Raw genomic sequence first — 19,184 nt, forward strand, 5'->3', positions numbered from 1 at the left:
GTGCAATCTCGGGTCACTGCAACCTCTGCCTCCCAGGTTCAAGCGATTCTCCTGCCTCGGCATCCTGAATAGCTGCGATTACAGGCACACACCACCACGCCCAGCTAATTTTCGTATTTTTAGTAGAGATGGGGTTTCACCATGTTAACCAGGATGGTCTTGATCTCTTGACCTTGTGATCTGCCTGCCTCGGCCTTCCAAAGTGCTGGGATTACAGGGGTGAGCCACCACGCCCGGCCGAGACTAAGCTTTAAGATATTTATTTTTGCTACTCAGTAGCCTTAGGTTTTCACCTGTTAAACACAGATGTCAATGAAATCTAGAACTTCCAGATATAGGAGCGGCTTTCATCTACTCATTGTCCTGCTTCCAATGTCCTAATGAAAACAAAAAACTCAGAGCTCAGACAGCTTTGCTTCTATTTGTAGCTCAGAGAGTTCACTAATACCAGAACAAGCACCTCTCTCAAAAGGACTTGCAGCAGCTAAAACACTGGAAGGGACAAATTCCAAAGTCGTGCCAACGAAATGGAGGGTCACTCTCTTACTAAAGGCTAAACAGAGTAGAAAATCACCCCAAAGCTCTTTTTATTTCAGGCCCTAGCTAGAAAGGCCTATCAGAAGCATAAAAATTAATGCTGTCACCCAAATGCACATGTACACAGAAAACAGTAAGTGAATGAATAAGACATTAACAATCATTATTTTTGAGTGGAAGGATTTATATTTTATGTTTGCTTATCTATATTTCTAAATTTTCCAGAATGAACAGATGCAACTTTTGTAATCTGAAAGAAAAAGTGTGTGTATATATATATATGTATATATATATATATATATATATACACACACACATATATTTGTGTGTGTGTGTGTGTGTGTGTGTATTTATAATTTTTTTAAAGATCATGGTATAATCAAGTGAGAAGGGAAAACACACACAAAAATCTACACACTAGATGGGATGGCTTCCTGATTCCTACCCTGGATCAAATTCTACTGTTGACATGGAGAGTGAGAAAAAGAAAGCAATGATAGGAAGAACCAAGAGTTCAGAAAACCAGTAAAAAAGCATGCAAGGTAAGAGCAAGAAAATACTACTCAAGAGAGATGGTAATTTTACGTAGGAAAAGGAATATAGCTGAATGAAAGTGGGAGTCCTAGGGAGGTCTTTTACCCTTTCATTCTCTGACCCTCACTTTGTCTCTGTAAAATAAAAAGTTAAACTAAAAAGGTGTCCTCTAATAGATCTTCCCTTTTTAGCCATTATTCCATGACTTTTTGTGGTACTATTATATCATAGAGAAAAACAATTTCATTTACCAAATATTCATTGAACAGTTAACCATACCCTTCTGAGCTGTGCCTAAAGGCAGAAAATTGCTTCCAGGGATGAAAGGGCCTTGCCCATATCCCTTTAAAAGGAGAGATCACCAGGAAAACTGTTATGTGAGAAATGGATCAAAAAGAAAAGAAAAGGAAGGGAGAGTCAAGGCTCAAAAAGTTTCACTGAAATAAAGATGATCAGTGAAGCATATGGTACTGGGTATCCCAGGCATATGCATCAAGAGATTTCCTCAAAAATTTGTGTGAAGCATGGTAACTATAACACAGTGGATTGTGGCAGATATTAGCTGTGATTACTATTGTTGTTATTACTTCTGTTTTTGCTATTATAAATAGAGCATCGACTGGGATCAATGCATGGCATCAGACATCTCTAGGGTTTATCAACATGAAAGCATTTGGGTAGATTAATGGGCTAATTCAGGGGCTGGCAAACTATGACCTATAAGCCAAACTGACCTATTATTTTTGTAAATAAAGTTTTATTGGAACACACACACATAAAACAGTGCTTCTCAACATGAGAATCACATGCTGAATATCTTAAAAATGCTGCCACTGGCCAAGGCAGGCAGATCACGAGGTCAGGAGTTCAAGACCAGCCTGATCAATGTGGTGAAACCCTGTCTCTACTAAAAATACAAAAATTAGCCGGGCGTGGTGGCATGCACCTGTAATCCCAGCTACTCGGGAGGTTGAGGCAGGAGAATTGCCTGAACCTGGGAGGCAGAGGTTGCAGTGAGCTGAGCTTGCCCTATTGCACTCCAGCATGGGCAACAGACCGAGACACCATCTCAAAAAACTTAAAATTTAAAATTAAAAAAAAAAAAAAACTGCTGCCACCTCCAGAGATTATGACAAAAGAAATCCCCAACAAGAGCAGTAATTCCTACATCTGGAATCTATAGGATCTTTTTAAAAGTTCAGATTCAGGCCCCAGCTAGATATACTAAATTAGAATCTTTGGAGATTCAGGATTTAAGAATATCTAGTTTTAATCAAGTTCCCCAAGTGAGTCTGAGGCAGCCAGTGTTTGGGGACCACTGATCTAGAACAAGTTACAGTAATCATTTTAGCCTTGAATAGTAACAGTGAAGCCAAATAATCTATTTAGAAGCCCCTTATAGGCCTTAAGAAAAAACAAACAAAAGGAATAAAGGAAAAGGGAAGAGAAAAAATAAAAGTAGAAATAGTAAAAACTGCATTTGGTGGCTGGGGGGTGGTGAAGTGACTTCAGTACTTGTCATTGACCTAATGATAACAACGTCACAGACTGCTGATCTTGATGTAGGCATTAGAAGTCAGCTGCATCAACAACAGATGTATAAAGTAATGGGAACAGAACAGGGTCAGGATTGGAAAGGGCTGTGCAGGACAAGGCGTCTGAGGATAAGAGGTCAAACATTACTTGCTTGGATTCTATGGCTAAGAGAAAACAAAGATTAGCAAAAGACGTAGTAAGGAATCCTCATTACCAGAATATGAGAAAGTGAGTAAATGCCCAAGTTATAAAGTGTATTTAACTTTTCATGTTTTCAAGAAAATACAAATACAAAATGTAAACGATTTCTAAACCTCTGGGAAGAAAGACAGCAGATGAAAAAGTCAGGATCTCCTAGCTGAGGAGTGGTAGCCCTAACAAGAAGGAATCCATTTGGGATAAACAGCATCACTGGAGCAAGGGGAGGAGAAGCGAGCTTCAGAATCAGCAGATCCCAACCCAAGACCCACTGGAGTCTTCCTTACTGCTACTGCAGGAACAGGTCAAAATTCCTGATTTCGAAAGGACTGAGGTCAAACAGTAGTACTTTAAAATGCTTTGGCAGACACAGATGAAGGAGCAAACTAAACAATCTTAAATTCCACTAAAAAGAAACTACGTATCTGTTACCTGCCATAATGGAAATTTTCTGTTAATTTTGTCAACAGAATAAACTTCACTTCTAATAAGCTGTGTAATTTTTACCCAATCAAATTACCGAGATCAGTGATTATTTTGAGTCACCTTACTGTGAAGCGTATTATAAAACAGAAATGTAGATGATAGATACGTGAAAACTTGTTGAGAGATTTCTAGTTCCTTTTGCAGTGATGGCAAAAATTCTGCTGGAAAGTTGACTGGTGAATATGTACACAGGACCATTCCTTAGCTCTACCCATCCTGACCTGGGCTTTTCTCTCCCCGGTTGCTTTACCTTCTCTTGTTCAGCATGCAATACTCTTGCCTGTGTGTTTTCTGTGGCTGTCTGAAGTGAGTTGTTCCTCTTCTCCATCATCAGGTTACTCTGCTCAACATACCTGTGAAAGAAAGAGGGAAAAAGAAACTATTTATCAAGCACAGAGTATATGGCAGGCACAATCCGATGCCCATTCTGTCCTCACAACATTGCTACTCTATACCTTCATCAAAAGCAATCTGAAAGCATTTTCTTTTCCTTAGATCTCAAGTATGGAGGTCTAAGGAAATTGGGCTGGTAGCAGGAACCTGGGCCAGCGGTGAACTGCCCTGAATAATGGAGAGGACAGGAACATGAAGGGTGTGTGATAATGAGAATGAGGAGGAAAGAGACAGGAGTAAGGAGGCTATAAGAAAGAGGGAAGAAGAGAAAGCCAATCCCCCACCTCTGCCATGTGGGAGACAAGAGACAGTGGAGAAGAGAAATACGGGACAATGATTTTTTAAGTGCAATGCTGTGTTGTGATGTGTTCCACTCACTCTCCCTGCTCACCCCACCAAATCTTCAGAAGTATCTACAAAAAGTACAAAATGCTTAGGTTTTATATGGGATCAGTGAAGTTTTGGCTGAGCTCCTGTGAATAAAATAGAGTTAGCTCACACAGAAGAGAGAAGAGTTGACACCAGAGTTCTGTAAGTAATAATACCAGTTTTAAAGATAAAGAAACTAGGGCCAGCAGGAATAAATGCTCAGAGCCACAAAATGAATGAGGGGCAGAGCAGGTATCAAACACACGTCTGCCCTATATCACAGCCTACTGAGCTTCTTTTGCTACAATGCCTCTCAGAAAACAGGCAATAATTCACACGACAGGCAGGAAACAGAAATGGCAGAGATACATACATACTGCCCTAAACAAATACGTGTACTTAAGCTGGGTATACACACAATAAACCCTTTGGTCCATCCTAGCCAGGCCCCGTACCTGTCATTACCTCTGATTTCGTTCAATTAATTCACTAATCTTGTCATTCTGTTCTTCTATCCGATTGCTCTTTTCAAGGAGCTCTTGCTTCAATCTTTCATTTTCCTAAATTCAAAATATATGATGTACAATTTAAGTGTCTTGAGGGAAAAGCAACAGATAGAAGAGAATCAACTTGAACTGACAGGTGACTGTGTTAACATATTTTGAGACAAAACACTAGAATTTATGTCTACATATATGTTAAAATAACACATCAGATTATACCATGGATACAAATCACTAGGTCCAATGGATTGAGTATATAAATAGCTATAAAATGAAGTGAAATTCTGAGGTATGGTCAAAAAAGCAAAGTTTCCTTCAGAATGTATAGTGATAAGTCACTTGAACGGAATTAAGCCATAATGGATTTTCCAGAACTGTCTAACCCAAGTGTAGCATTTATCAGAGGCTCTCTATTTCTGGGGTAGAGGTGTTAAAGGGCAGTACCTCTGGGAAGACAACATGGCTAAGACCTTCAGCCTGAGTGGTCTGTTCTCAATCACTCTCACCTGAATGATTCGCTGGATGTTGCTCATAATCATGCTTGTTTCCATTGTAACAGACATGCTAGGAATAAGCATGGAATTACCAGCACTATGTTTCTGCAACTCTTCAACCTACAAAAGGGATACCGGAAAGACCTTGTGAGAAATTATAAAATGAAGAAATACAATTTACCCAAGATTTGACCCCTTTGTTAAGGGGGTTAATGAGTTCCTGGGATAATCTATAACTGTAAGTTAGAGTTCTCTCCTACTAACTGGATCCCAACATAATTATAACTAACCTTGTAGGGTAATAACCTGTAACTACTACCAATACAGGAAACCAAAGAAGAGTTTGCCTATAGCTCTGGCTGCTCCCTGTTTACATTCCCACTTTCAACATGGCCCCAGCCCTGACTCAGTCACCTTAGTCATGAGATGATCCATTTTATCAGCCACTTTGCTGACTGCCATTCGAATTTCAGTGTTATGTTGCCGGGCTTCAGTCATGAGAAATGAAGCCATATCACCTGATCCTAAATAGACATAAGCCAAAAAGAAACTTATCAAACTGGAGCAGAGGAAACTGTATGAAGAAAAGCCAGTAGCTCTTCCAGTAAAGAAAGAAATTCATACTTCTATACACTAGGAAATACTACAGGAGACTTCACCCTGTCAGGAGAAGATGTATGGGGGAGAGTAGAGGCAAAAGGGCTTCAAATTAAACAACTAAGCTGTGTTCCTGCAAAACACATCAAGAGCTACATCTGGTCCAAGGGCACAAGTATGTCCACTTTGCACTGACAGCACGTGCAGCTCAGATTGCCTTCCCGTTCATCCAGCTGCATGCCAGGCATTGTACCAAGTACCAGGTACCAGGAATACAGCAGTAAACAAAACATGGCTTCTGCCCTTGGTGAGCTCTCAGTCTGGTTGGGAGACTGACATGTAAACAAATCATTACAAGAGAGTGTATTAAGTGCAAAAACATGGACCATACGCTAGGTATAAAAGTAGCACAGAGAAAAACATGATTAACTCTTTGGTGACACACATACACAGTTGTGTTTGTGGGAAGAGGGGAAAGAGGGACAGAGAATAGTCAGGGAAGGCTTCACAGAGGGAGATGATAATTTTGATGGATGAAAAAGCACTTCCCAGATGGAGAAGGACAGAGAAACAAAGGCTGCATCCAGAAAATCCTGACCAGTTCAAAACCACAAATTGTGTTGCAGGACATATTGGCTTCTTCCTACCACTGTCCTAATACCAAAGCTGACTACTAAGCAGAAGACAAACAGCAGAACAAGGCAGGATTCCATCATCGCAGTTTACACTCTATCCTGGTTTGGTTTTTCACATTAGACACTCACACTTGTACACACGTACAAAGTATCTGAAAAGTTACCAAAGTAACAGTTAACAATGGTTTCCCAAGGTCAAGGTGTTTACTGGATGGGAAAAACAGTAACTTTTCACTTTATACCTTTTTGTACTGCTTGACATTTTTATAAAAGTCTCTTATTTTCATAATTTAAAAATTATAACAAAGTAGCTTTCATTACAGATATTAAACACCTATAGTGTTCAACTTTCTCCCAATTTCTTCCAATGATTTGCTCTTTTACTGTTTTCTCTAAACTCTAGCTACCCTAACAGAAGAATTAAAAGGGCCAGGGGAGAATATCCAAGGAACAAAACGCAGAATGTGGACACAAGGAAATATTGGGGGATGATGGAAATGCTCTAAAATAGGATTGGAGTGATAAACGCACAACTCCGCAAATTTACTCAAAAACGTTTGAATCGTACATTTAAAATGAATGAATGTATGGAACACATATTATATCTCGACAAAGCTGTTAAAAAAGAGAAGAAACAATGAGAGCTGTTGGAGTGAAAATGAAAGAGGAGCAAGAAGAGGGAAAGCGCATCAAGAGCGGGAGATGAGAAACCGAGGGAATCACTCCCTACCTTGGAAATGAGGAGGCTGAGAGAGCGGTGCTGGGTACAAAGGCCGAACTGGCTGCAGCTGGGAGGTGACGGCAGATGCCTGCGGATACGCGTAGGCTTGCATACCTGCATAGGGCTGACAAACGAATTACCACTGGTTGATAAAACATTCATGTCTCTCTTTTTTGGTCACATTTTTCTTTGGTGGAATAAAGTGGATGAGCTGGGAGAAGACTCAAACTTACTGAAGCTAGAGATGGATAAGACCGGGGTTTGGCAGTGGGTAAGGACTGCAGCAGGAGAGTTATCTACGTAACCCAGTAGAAACTGGCCACTAAGATCCTACCCAGAAACTGAAGAAAGTATATCTTGGGTCACTACCCAGTCATTTGGTGAGATGATTTAATTAAGTGGTGATTCATTCCCCACTATCAGGTCTATTGTCTAAGAAGTTTTTAGATTAATAAAACTCTGCTTAGTATGCACTGAGTTCAAAGAAATGCTCACTGAGATTCCAAAAAATATCTGCCAGATTCCAAGGATGCCTCTTCCCTGCTAGATTCCGATGCTAATCCACAAGACCAAGAGCTCTCATGTTCCTCTGAGCCTCGGCCACGTCAACCGTAAGAGGAAGATAGTAATAATAGGGCTGTTGTGTGGACCAAATGAAGTGAGATAGGTAAAGCTCTGAAAAGCTGATAAGTTATATGCCTGAGAGATGGTAAGCGCTCAATAAACAGCAGCTTTTATTTTAATGAGGATGGTTACTCTTCCTTGAAATAAGGAAGTCTAGCTCATTTCCAGGTATAGATACAACTATTCATCCATTTAAAAAAAATTCTTAGTCTATAGGATAGTAATTCTCCATGGAGGAGAGGAGGGGTGGGTAAAAAGAGGGCAACAGTGGGACTTTTTCCAGTTTTGAGACTCCCCGTCTTAATGAGGCAAGGCCTACCTACCATCACTCCCGCAGCTCCATTAAGCATCACCAAGAAGTGAGCCCCTGCTATCAGTGACAATATGTCTTATCCACCAAGTCTGCTGAGGCAGAAGAAAGAGTCTACTACCCCTGGCAAACAGGCTGCTGCCATTGTCTTCTGCGGTAACAGGAAAAAAGCCTTCTTTAAGAAAAGTTTACTAGATAGCAGAGTCCAGCTACATTTTCCACATGGTTCCACTTTTAAACCATACCAATCTGCTGAATACATTCTGCAGAATGTTAGCCTGCCAACTTCTGGTAGAAAAGAATACAGAGGAATGTGAATATACAGCCTTCAACTAGATATGTGTGAAAAGAAAAGGAAACAAACATTGATTGGACCTTTACTACGTTGTACTAGGAGTTCTATCTGTTCTTGCATTTAATCTCTACGACCCTCTAACGTGGGCAATCCTTTGCCTGTTTAGAGATGCTAAAGTGGTGACAAAGGAAGGGAAAAAAATTACAAACTCTCATTTTGGGAACTGCTACTGTATGAATTGTACAGGAAGAAGAAAAGAGACTGACTAGAACCACAGTAAATTATAGGATATAGTTAATATGGTTATAAAGCGTTACCTGAAAGGACTGGGCATTTCCAGATACAGCTGAGTGGGAATCGAGAGATGCAACTTGCATTAAGGCAGCAGAAGGTGCCTGGAGCCCAGAAGCAGATGGCTGAGGTGCTAAGATAAAGGGAGACATTTTCACTGTTATCCCATGCTTCTTGGTGTGAGTCTGGACTAGCACCTTTCACACCACCATGCTTCAGACTCCACTATTTTCCTTGCCTAGTGTCCCTACACTCAGCTCTACTGGAATCTCAGGAATGAGCCAGTAGAAGGAAACTGGGTGCTCTCATGTGCTTCTGACTCAGCCCTAGGGTCCCATCTGCTGACAGGAAGTGCAGAGCACACCCAGGGAGATGTCTCAATAGCTGAGTGCAGACTTCCAACACTGACAGTGCAACACAGCAGAAATCACAACAAAGCAGCCAAATCCATCTCTGGGTCTGAAAATGCCCTACCCAGGGACAAACTGACAAGTGTTATCAGTACTGAAACAATGAAGCCTAACAGTTTAAGGAACAGTGGTAATTTTCGTGCTGACCCAGTTCAAGGCCACAGAGCCTCAGAGAGGTTCCTTACCCTGTGAGGTCATCTGTGGTAATGCTGGATGGGCTGGCTGAAGAGAGGGCTGCACAGACGGAGTCACCACGGGCTGCCCACCTCCTCGCAGAGCATTCACATCCTGAAACAGGAACGAGCATTTGGGTTACTCTCTGTTGAAGACTGAGGCTGACTGTCTGCCGTAAACCTGCTTCCAACACAGGATTTCTAGGCAAAGGGGAGGAAGGAAAGGTAAGTAGAAGGCTACGAGTTGAGGGTGTGAGTTGCAGAGAAAAAGCACTCTGCTACGCAATAAAGTAAGAATCGTTCTCCCTGTAAATAATATTGAATAAGTAAATATAGTTAATTTCCACAAATATTCTAAGAGGTTGATGTTCTATTGTCTGAAGCAGCTAAACTAACCACTCTTCAGAATATATCATTTTCCAAACCAGTAGCTACCTTAAGACAAATCTAATCTATTCCCACCAAAAAAAAAAAAGTGGTCTTCTGCAAGGAATAATCCAGCCTCTTCACTTCTGACAAATCATCTCCATAGGCCTCAAGGTACTCAATGAAAATAAGATAACGTAGGATTCATTGCACCTCATTAACATGCTGTTTTGGGATAATACAGCTTTAGAATGTTTTTCCAACATTCGTTTCATTAAACCAAAGCTTTTCATAAAATCAAAGCTGTAACTCCAAACAAAGTTATTCTATATCTTTTTGCTTCATGTAAGAAACAGAAAGTCTTGAGGCACAATATATAGTGACTGTAATCTGCTATGCTATAGTTCAAGGACTGACGTTTCAGACATTCTTTTACTTTAGAAATTCCCCTTGTCCCCTGAGAGTCTCTTCTAGAAAAACATCCCAGTTTTAGATTTCTACAGCTCTTAACCAACCTAAACATCTAACAGTAGAGGGAAAGGAATTATAATAAAGTGACAGAACACTGAGTTTCCTTTAAACCGCTTTATTTACTTAAATCATTTATGTTAATGTAAATGTTTATGATCTAACATTAAGTTTAAAAATCAAGTTATAAAGCAATATATAAAGATTAATGCCCTTTTTTGTTCAATGTTTATTTTCTACAATTATAAATTATTCTAATATGAACAAGTAGCAAATAAAATTTTTAATAAAAACATTCTTATTTGAACTGCATTTCTAGACCATAAAAAAATTAATCCTAAAAGAATAGGCACCAGAAACCCTATCTTTCTTTAAGATGTTAAATCTACGTAGAGCTTTTCCAAGAAGAAATAAAACAAAAATGTAAAATATAAAGTATAATCCAGAAAAAAATTTTTGAAGACCATCACCCTTTCCTTATTTTCTATCAAAGTAAAAGAACAATAAAAATCAATCTAAGTTATATATTTCACTTCAATTGAGAAAGGACGATTTTATTCAATAAAGAACCACTGGAAAAGAATGAAGTTAAAATTAAGCTACTTCGTAGCATACACCAAATTCCAAATGGATTAAAAATTTAGATCTAAGTATAAAATATTGATAAATATCTTTAAAAATACATGTGATATTTATAATCTGAAAGTGGGGAGGCTTTGTAAGCATAATGTCAAAAGCACATAACAAAGGGAGAAAACTTACAGATTTGATTTCAGTAAAATTACTGAACTTCTAAATAGAAAACAAACACAAAAATACCACATACAAGGTCAAAAGACACATTAGTTTGAGCTTTAGTGATAGGCACTATCAGTGAGAAGACCAACATTTCCCAAAAGAATCTAAACATTCGATCAATAAGTATGAATTGAGTATGTGCTAAGGATTGGGCATCATGCAGCCCAGAGGTGATCTTTAGTAATAACAGAGATTCTAGTAAAGAAGGCCAAATCAACTACTGAAAACTGTTTATTTGGTTCTTGTAAAAGATCCACAAAATTGCTTCCATCTCTCAGGGAAGTACTAACCACTATAGAAACACATGTACCAATACCAATCTGTATCATTTTGCATATTTGCCCTCTAAATAATGATTCTGCCTTAGAGGCAGAAAAACATCATTTCAACCAAATGAAAAGAAAGATGATGGTGACATTTGTACTATTCATTCCAATACAGCCAGGGGGACATACTTCGATTTCTGAATCATTGGAATCCAGCTGTGGCGGAAGAATGGGCAGCATGGGCTGGCCCATTTTAGCCATCCGAGAGATCAACTTGGCCTTGACTGCATCGGGACTCTAAAAAGAGAGAAAAGTCACAAAAATCACCATGATGAAGGCTCATCACCTTCAGGCAGCTCTATCCCTTTGGCTCTTGTACCAAATCCTTCAACAAATCCCCCTACCATATCTATTTAAGAACATTTCCTCTAGAAAATGAGAATCAAAGATTTCTTGCATAGAAGCATACATGGATCATAATTAATAGCAGTAAAAATGGTTCCCTGTTTCATTGGAATGGACAAAGTGGTTTCACATGTATTACCTCATTTCAATCAAGTCTCCCCAGCAGGCATAATTAGTCTCATTTTACAGATGAAAAACTAAAGTGGAGATGTTAAGAGAGGGAGGCATTTTAGATGACAGTACCCTCACTCAAAAGCCTGAAGCAATTCAGTGGATAGATATTCAGAAGAGATCTGTGGAGAAAAGGAAACAGGAGCTCTTTGTTTTAACTTCTTGTTCATTAAAATATGACTTGGCATTAACTACACACTAGACTCTGTGCTAGAAGCTTCCATTAACTGGTCCAAAATTTCAGAATGGCAAGAAGTACAAAGGTGCACAAGATGATCTATTGGGTGTAGAAGGAAATGACCATAACCTCCAATTTTTATTATTATTATTACCATCTTTCTTTCTTTCTTTTTTTTTTTTTTTTTTTGAGACGGAGTTTCGCTCTTGTTACGCAAGCTGGAGTGCAATGGCGTGATCTTGGCCCACCGCAACCCCCGCCTCCTGGGTTCAGGCAATTCTCCCGCCTCAGCCTCCTGAGTAGCTGGGATTACAGGCACGCGCCACCATGCCCAGCTAATTTTTTATATTTTTAGTAGAGACGGGGTTTCACCGTGTTGACCAGGATGGTCTCGATCTCCTGACCTCGTGATCCACCCGCCTCGGCCTCCCAAAGTGCTGGGATTACAGGCTTGAGCCACCGCACCCGGCTTTTTTATTTTTATTTTTTGAGATGGGGTCTCTATCACACCCAGGTTGGAAGAGAGTGGCAGGATCTCAGGAGCTCACTGCAACTTTCATTTCGCAGATTTAAGCGGTCCTCCCACCCCAGCCTCCCAAGTAGCTGGGACCACAGGCGCTAATTTTTTGTATTTTTCGTCGAGACAGGGTTTCTCCATGCTGCCCAGGCTGCATTTTTATTATTTTTCAGCTACAAACATAAGACACTGAGTTTGCTTGCAGAGATTGGTGGTACTTTATGTACATAATTTGTCAATAAACATACTAGGAGTATGTGCTTATTTTCTCTTAACTGATGAATTTTTTTTGGATACATCTCTTGTATCTAGATGTATCTAAAAAAAGTTGGATACATCAGGAAAGGACTAGTTATATAAATCATATGCACACAATGGAATATCATGACCTACAGATCAAAATGAGGAAGTTCTCTATACACCAATATGAAGATTCTGCATTTTATATATATACAGTTATGTGGAAAAGGCAAGGTGCATTATACACAGAGTATGATACTTTGTATGTGTGAAAGGAGGGAGAAATAAAATACACATTCCTACTTGTGTGCACCTGCATAAAGAAACATTGAAAGAATATATAAGAACCTAATGAAAGCAGTTACCTAAGGGGTATGAGATGGAATAGGGTAGATGGGGACAGGAATAGGAGTGAGTCCTCACAATGTAGACCTTGTTATATTGTTTTGATAACTATGCCATATAAATGTAATTACGCCGGGCACGGTGGCTCAAGCCTGTAATCCCAGCACTTTGGGAGGCCGAGGCGGGTGGATCACGAGGTCAAGAGATCGAGACCATCCTGGTCAACATGGTGAAACCCCGTCTCTACTAAAAATACAAAAAATTAGCTGGGCATGGTGGCGCGTGCCTGTAATCCCAGCTACTCAGGAGGCTGAGGCAGGAGAATTGCCTGAACCCAGGAGGCAGAGGTTGCGGTGAGCCGAGATCGCGCCATTGCACTCCAGCCTGGGTAACAAGAGCGAAACTCCGTCTCAAAAATAAATAAATAAATAAAAATAAAAATAAAAATAAATGTAATTACCTCTTCAAAATAAAAGATAAAAAGTTAAATGAAAAAGAAAAAAAAAGGTGGTTAATTTCATGTTATGTGAGTTTTGCCTCCATTAAATAAAATTGTTTTAAAAAAAAGAAAAAGAAAAATAGTTGGAGACCATTAGTCTGCTAGAAGTCACTATAGCTTAGAAATAGGTAGCAAGAGTTAGGACTACAGAGTACAATGGAACCAATAGTAGACCGTTTTTGTGGCTGGTCAAAGATCTGAGATAATAATTTTCTTCTAATTCTTTGATTTAACTTCTGGGTTTAAGAGATCACTTCGAAACAATTATTTGCTTAATAATTCCTGTTGGACTGAATATAAACAAGTAAACTAGGGTTGGAGAGCTGTTAGCACCAATTTCACCACATGCACCTATTCTGTTTCCCAGTGTAGTAGGTAAAGGTCACAAGGCTTTAGAACCTGAAGTGCTTAAGCCACTGTCTGGTCCTCAGGCAGCAAACTAAGAAACCTTCACAGACCAGGCAGGCCAGCAGCAAACTACTACATGTATCCTTTCTAAAGGCATTCAAATCCAGATTTTACTAAAACAGCATGCTGGCACTCTCATCTTACAATTGGGGGAAAAACAGAGGCTCAGTGACCTGCTCAAAGTCAATCAATTGGTGAATTAGTACAGAATTCCTCTGTGAGAATGAAAGTATAAACATACGTAATGTTAGCAATACTTATGATAATAACAAGAGCTAATGTTTATTGAGCTCTTACAATATGCCAGACACAATACTAAAAACTCCATAAGCATTATTTTATTGAAAAGTCATAAAAATCTCTTTGAGATAGGCAGTATCTCCATTTTACAGATGAGGAAATAAACATGAAGCTAAATTGTTCAAGGTCACAGAAAGCAAGTAGAAGAGAGGGCCTAGGATTAACCACTAATATAATCTTCTGGATAAACAATATTTCTAAAGTTGAAGTGTACTTTGAGACAGGCTCCTCCCCCGATTGAACACCAGTCTCCTAATAATAATCACAGTGACCACTTATTAAAGGCACACTAAATGAAGGCTCTGAGCTCAGCACTTTACAACTTATCTCTAATCCTCACAAAAACTGTAAAAAGGGGCTATGAGACTGAGTTCCTTTTTACAAATGAAGAAGCTGAGGATCACAGAAGTTAGATAACTTTCTCAAGGTCACATGCTTATAAGAATCAAGATTTGAATCCCTATGTAGAAGCTGAGGCTAACTAACACTGACTCCCAGGTAAGGGGAAATGAACAAAATAACCCTTGATTTCTAGGCTAAATCAATGGTTCTTAACTTTTTTTTTCTCTAACCTACCATATCCTAAGCACTTAAAACCTCAGCACACTAGAGGTAAGGGAGAAAAACTTTTTTTTTTTTTTTTAAAGGAGAGACAAGGTCTCACTATGTTGCCTAGGCTGGTCTTGAACTCCTGTGCTGAAGCAATCCTCCCACCTTTGCTTTGCAAAGTGTTAGGATTACAAGCATGAACCACCATGACTGGCCAAGATTCTTATACTTACTGTGTTTACTGTAAGTTGTTCACTCAGGGAGTTAGATTTGGTACGAAGAGCTGGCTCCCTGAAAGCAAATAAACCATATTCCAAGACTGAAAACAAAATCCAGAATCACAAGTCCAAATTATACTGGATAAATTGTTTTAAATATGTGTCAATTTAATGGCTGTAAAAGAGAATTTTAACTCTTCTTTAATTTGCATAATCTTTTAATGCTATTAAAGGTGAACAACTTTCCATCCAAATGCTTATTATTTACATTGTTTCCATGAGTATATAATTTTGTATTTATGCCCTTTGCTAAGTTTTCTTCCAGAATTTTATAAGTATTCTTCTGAGTTAGTGCTTTTGTAGCCTATGAATATTAAACCTTTGTCAGAAAATCTGACGCAAGTATTTTCCCCATTTCCCTGATCCCATTTTTTCCAGTTATTTAGAATTATTTTAGTTTTTAACTATATCTCTATTTCTGAACCCCTCTAAGAATCATTTTTATGAGCCATGAAAGAACTTGATACAACTGCAGTAACTTACCCTGGTTTGAAAGGCATCGACGTGGGTGGTGACACAACAGGATCAGCAGACAGGTTATCAGCACCAGGGACGGGGGAAGGAGCTGCAGAATCCCGGGAACTAACACTGTGCCCATCAGAGCCAGAATCTCTGGCAAACTTCACCTAGGGAAAGAGTCAGGTGGAATAGGCTACACATAACCTTCCCCCCCTCCACCCTCCTTTCATTTTACTTATTCTTCATTACACAAGCCATTACCTATTTATTGTAGGCAAATCTGAAAATGTAGCTCAGCCAAAAAGACAAAGATGATAATCATCTGCAATCCAACTACCATTATATTATCTGTGTCTACATATACCTTTTACAAAAATGGGCCATGCTGTTGTGTAAACTGTTTTTCTCACTCACTGACATATTAATGTATTTCCATATCACTAAATATTAATTTGCAACATTATTTTTAATTACTGAAGAGTATACTCAATTTCAAGGGTCAGCTTTTCACTGCTATGAGCTATAGGAAAAAGTCTCCAGAGGATTTTATGAACTAAAGTCATAATCTATGCTATTACAAAGTATATTTCACCAATTCCTCATTGTCAGACAGCTTATTTCCATCATAAACAATGCTTCCATGAATAACTTTGTATCTGTATTTTTGTACATAATCTTAAATATATCTAAACTATAAATTACCAGAAGTTAAATTTGTTAGATAAAAGGGATGCTCATTTTGAATGCTTTAAACCCATTTACGTCTAGTGTTCCATTCTTGGAATGCTAAGTTTGTGGGAGTTATTTATATCCTACTGCTCAAGATCATCACCAAGGTCTGATTTTTCACAAAAAAATTTGCAACCTCCAACATAAATGGGTTAATATATACCATTAAATTTCCCACCAGAAAGAGTGAACTAGTTTATTTACCACAGTAGTATAGAAACCTTTCTGAACACTTTTGCCACACTGGGTATCATCATTCTCTACCAGCTTTGTGAATTTCATATGCATATCAATTTGTCATTCTTCAATTATTGGTAAAACAGAAATTTTTTTATGCTTCATGTGTCAGTCATGATAAACTCAAACTGGTTTGTTATCTATCATCAGCCATGATTTCTTCAAACTCAAAGGAAAATTGACAGAGCATATAAAAGATATAAAAAAGAAAAGGCAGCAGGGCACATGTCATTATAAGAGGGCTGGAGTGGGCCAGCATGATGACAGTGTCCAGTTAGGAAGAGTTAGGAAAGTGTCACTGAGAAGAAAAGCACATCCTTTCTCCATGGCAGGCGTAACAGCCACAATGAAGATGACCATAATATTCCCTATTTGCATTGTATTTTGTACTTTATAGTAACAACCTCTATCACATTTGAACCTAACAAACAGTATAAAGCAAAAAGGATCATTCTGGGCAGGGAACAGGTAGTCCTTTCTCCATGGCAGGCGTAACAGCCACAATGAAGATGACCATAATATTCCCTATTTGCATTGTATTTTGTAGTTTATAGTAACAAACTCTATCACATTTGAACCTAACAAACAGTATAAAGCAAAAAGGATCATTCTGGGTAGGGAACAGGTAGTATTAAGTTGACTAAGCACAATTTGTTGCAATTATAGAAACTACATATATTCATGTTAAATTTGTACATGGTACAAAGGTACAGTGACAAAAAGTAAAACTTTCTGAACTGCATTCTACAGAAAAAAAAAAAAATCACTTTTCTTTTTTTTTTTTTTTTTTTTGAGACGGAGTTTCACTCTTGTTACCCAGGCTGGAGCGCAATGGTGCGATCTCGGCTCACCGCAACCTCCGCCTCCTGGGTTCAAGCAATTCTCCTGCCTCAGCCCCCTGAGTAGCTGGGATTACAGGCACGCGCCACCATGCCCAGCTAATTTTTTTGTATTTTTAGTAGAGACGGGGTTTCACCATGTTGACCAGGATGGTCTCGATCTCTTAACCTCGTGATCCACCCGCCTTGGCCTCCCAAAGTGCTGTAATTACAGGCTTGAGCCACTGCACCCGGCCTACTTTTAATGATTTCTTTTAAAGTTTCCAGAAACTTTCTATGAATATATGAGCATACGTTTTACATGTGTACATACACATATATACATATGACTGTATATACGGACATGTATATGTGTATACACACACACATGTAAGAGACCATACTATCCACAATGTTCTGCAACTCGCTTCCCTAGTAATAGATTTTTCACATTCTTTAAGAGCTACATAAAAGTCTACTCTATGAAAAACACATAATTTAGCCAGTATCTTAATGATGGACATTTAGGTTGTTGCCAGTTTTTTGCTATTACAACGTGGCAGAGATAGGAAAACATACACACACACACACATCATTGCACACTTATGTAAAGACAGCAATAGAGTAAGTTTGTAGCCCTAGAATCACTAAGTAAAAAGTATATACATTGAGCAGGAGTCACTATTTTATAGACAAAATAAAAAGCTTAGTGGGAAGATGTGACTTTTTTTTTTTCTTTGAGACAGTCTTGCTCTGTTGCTCAGGCTGGAGTGCAGTGGTGCGGTCTCAGGTCACTGAAACCTCCACCTCCCGGGTTCAAGCGATTCCCGTGCCTCAGCCTCCTGAGTAGCTGGGACTACAGGCACACACCACCACGACCAAATTTTTTTGTATTTTTAGTAGAGATGGGGTTTCACCATGTTAGCCAGGATGGTCTCGATCTCCTGACCTCATGATCTGCTTGCCTTGGCCTCCCAAAGTGCTGGGATTACAGGCGTGAGCCACCATGCCCAGCCAAAGATGTGACTTTCTTAAAGTCACAACCACTTCTAGACTCTGAAAAGAGAGCCAAGAAGGATATAATACTTTGGTCCTTAGATTTCAAAGCTGTTGGAATCTTTGCTCTTCCTGTCTACTCCATTTCTACTTTTTCAAAGAAATCTATGTCTTCAGAACCTGGTTTTCAAATATCTTCATTTATTTTACTTAACTAGCAAAGAGACATTCAGAGAACTTATCAAACAAAACACAGTTAAGTTTCACTCACCCGCCTAACCTCCACCTCGAACACCAGGATCGAGTCCATTGCTTGAGTCCAGCCTATTACCCCTTCGGAGCCAACAGCACAGGCTGGAGGGACAATAAGCAACCGCTTTCCTCCTTTCTTCATGCCCAGCATTCCATCCTCCCAGCCCTTTAAAAAACAGATAGGAAAAGCTCATTAAACAAGAAACTCCTCAGAAGACAAAGTGAAATACAGGAGCAACAGGTTTCACTCATCCACACTTTGAGGTTTACTCAATGCCTCCAGAGGACAGGACTGACTACTGTCCCACATTGGTATAAGACTATCTAGAATACACCCTCCAAACCTCCTTGTAAAAGCAGGCATATCTGGGGTTGGATGAAATATACTTATGTTAGATGATAAGAGAAAATGAGAGGAATAAAAGAACAGCAATAAAAGAGAAAGAAAAGCTATCATTAAAAAGCACATTTTCAGGCCGGGCATGGGGCTCACACCTGTAATCCCAGCGCTTTGGGAGGCCAAGGCAGGCGGGATCACCTGAGGTCGTGAGTCTGAGACCAGCATGACCAACATGGAGAAACTCCGTCTCTACTAAAAATATAAAACTTAGCTGGGCGTGGTAGTGGGCACCTGTAATCCCAGCTACTTGGGAAGCTGAGGCAGGAGAATCACTTGAACCCAGGAGGTGGAGGTTGTGGTGAACCCAGATCATGCCACTGCACTCCAGACTCCAGCCTGGGCACAAGAAGAGCGAAACTTCGATACACACACAAAAAAAATCCACAAAATTTAATCTAA

General features: G+C 39.3%; 1 protein-coding gene across 2 annotated transcripts in view; it reads right to left on the reverse strand.

Moving 5' to 3' along the window:
- The window catches only part of FKBP15 (FKBP prolyl isomerase family member 15), a 57,006-nt gene that overhangs the window by 14,130 nt on the left and 23,692 nt on the right, over positions 1-19,184 (reverse strand). The window contains exons 9-19 of one of the 2 annotated variants that reach the window (XM_074395187.1): positions 18,405-18,551; positions 15,378-15,520; positions 14,850-14,907; positions 11,194-11,301; positions 9,119-9,221; positions 8,550-8,656; positions 7,013-7,127; positions 5,465-5,574; positions 5,063-5,170; positions 4,519-4,613; positions 3,572-3,644 (exon numbers count right to left, since the gene is read on the reverse strand). In XM_074395187.1, the coding sequence (XP_074251288.1) occupies positions 3,572-3,644; positions 4,519-4,613; positions 5,063-5,170; positions 5,465-5,574; positions 7,013-7,127; positions 8,550-8,656; positions 9,119-9,221; positions 11,194-11,301; positions 14,850-14,907; positions 15,378-15,520; positions 18,405-18,551 (1,167 nt within the window). Of the gene's footprint in view, positions 1-3,541; positions 3,645-4,518; positions 4,614-5,062; positions 5,171-5,464; positions 5,575-7,012; positions 7,128-8,549; positions 8,657-9,118; positions 9,222-11,193; positions 11,302-14,849; positions 14,908-15,377; positions 15,521-18,404; positions 18,552-19,184 lie in introns of both variants that reach the window. The other variant, XM_003925218.4, reaches the window with a different exon arrangement.

The sequence above is a fragment of the Saimiri boliviensis genome, chromosome 2, assembly GCF_048565385.1.
Source record: "Saimiri boliviensis isolate mSaiBol1 chromosome 2, mSaiBol1.pri, whole genome shotgun sequence".
Classification (NCBI taxonomy): domain Eukaryota; kingdom Metazoa; phylum Chordata; class Mammalia; order Primates; family Cebidae; genus Saimiri; species Saimiri boliviensis.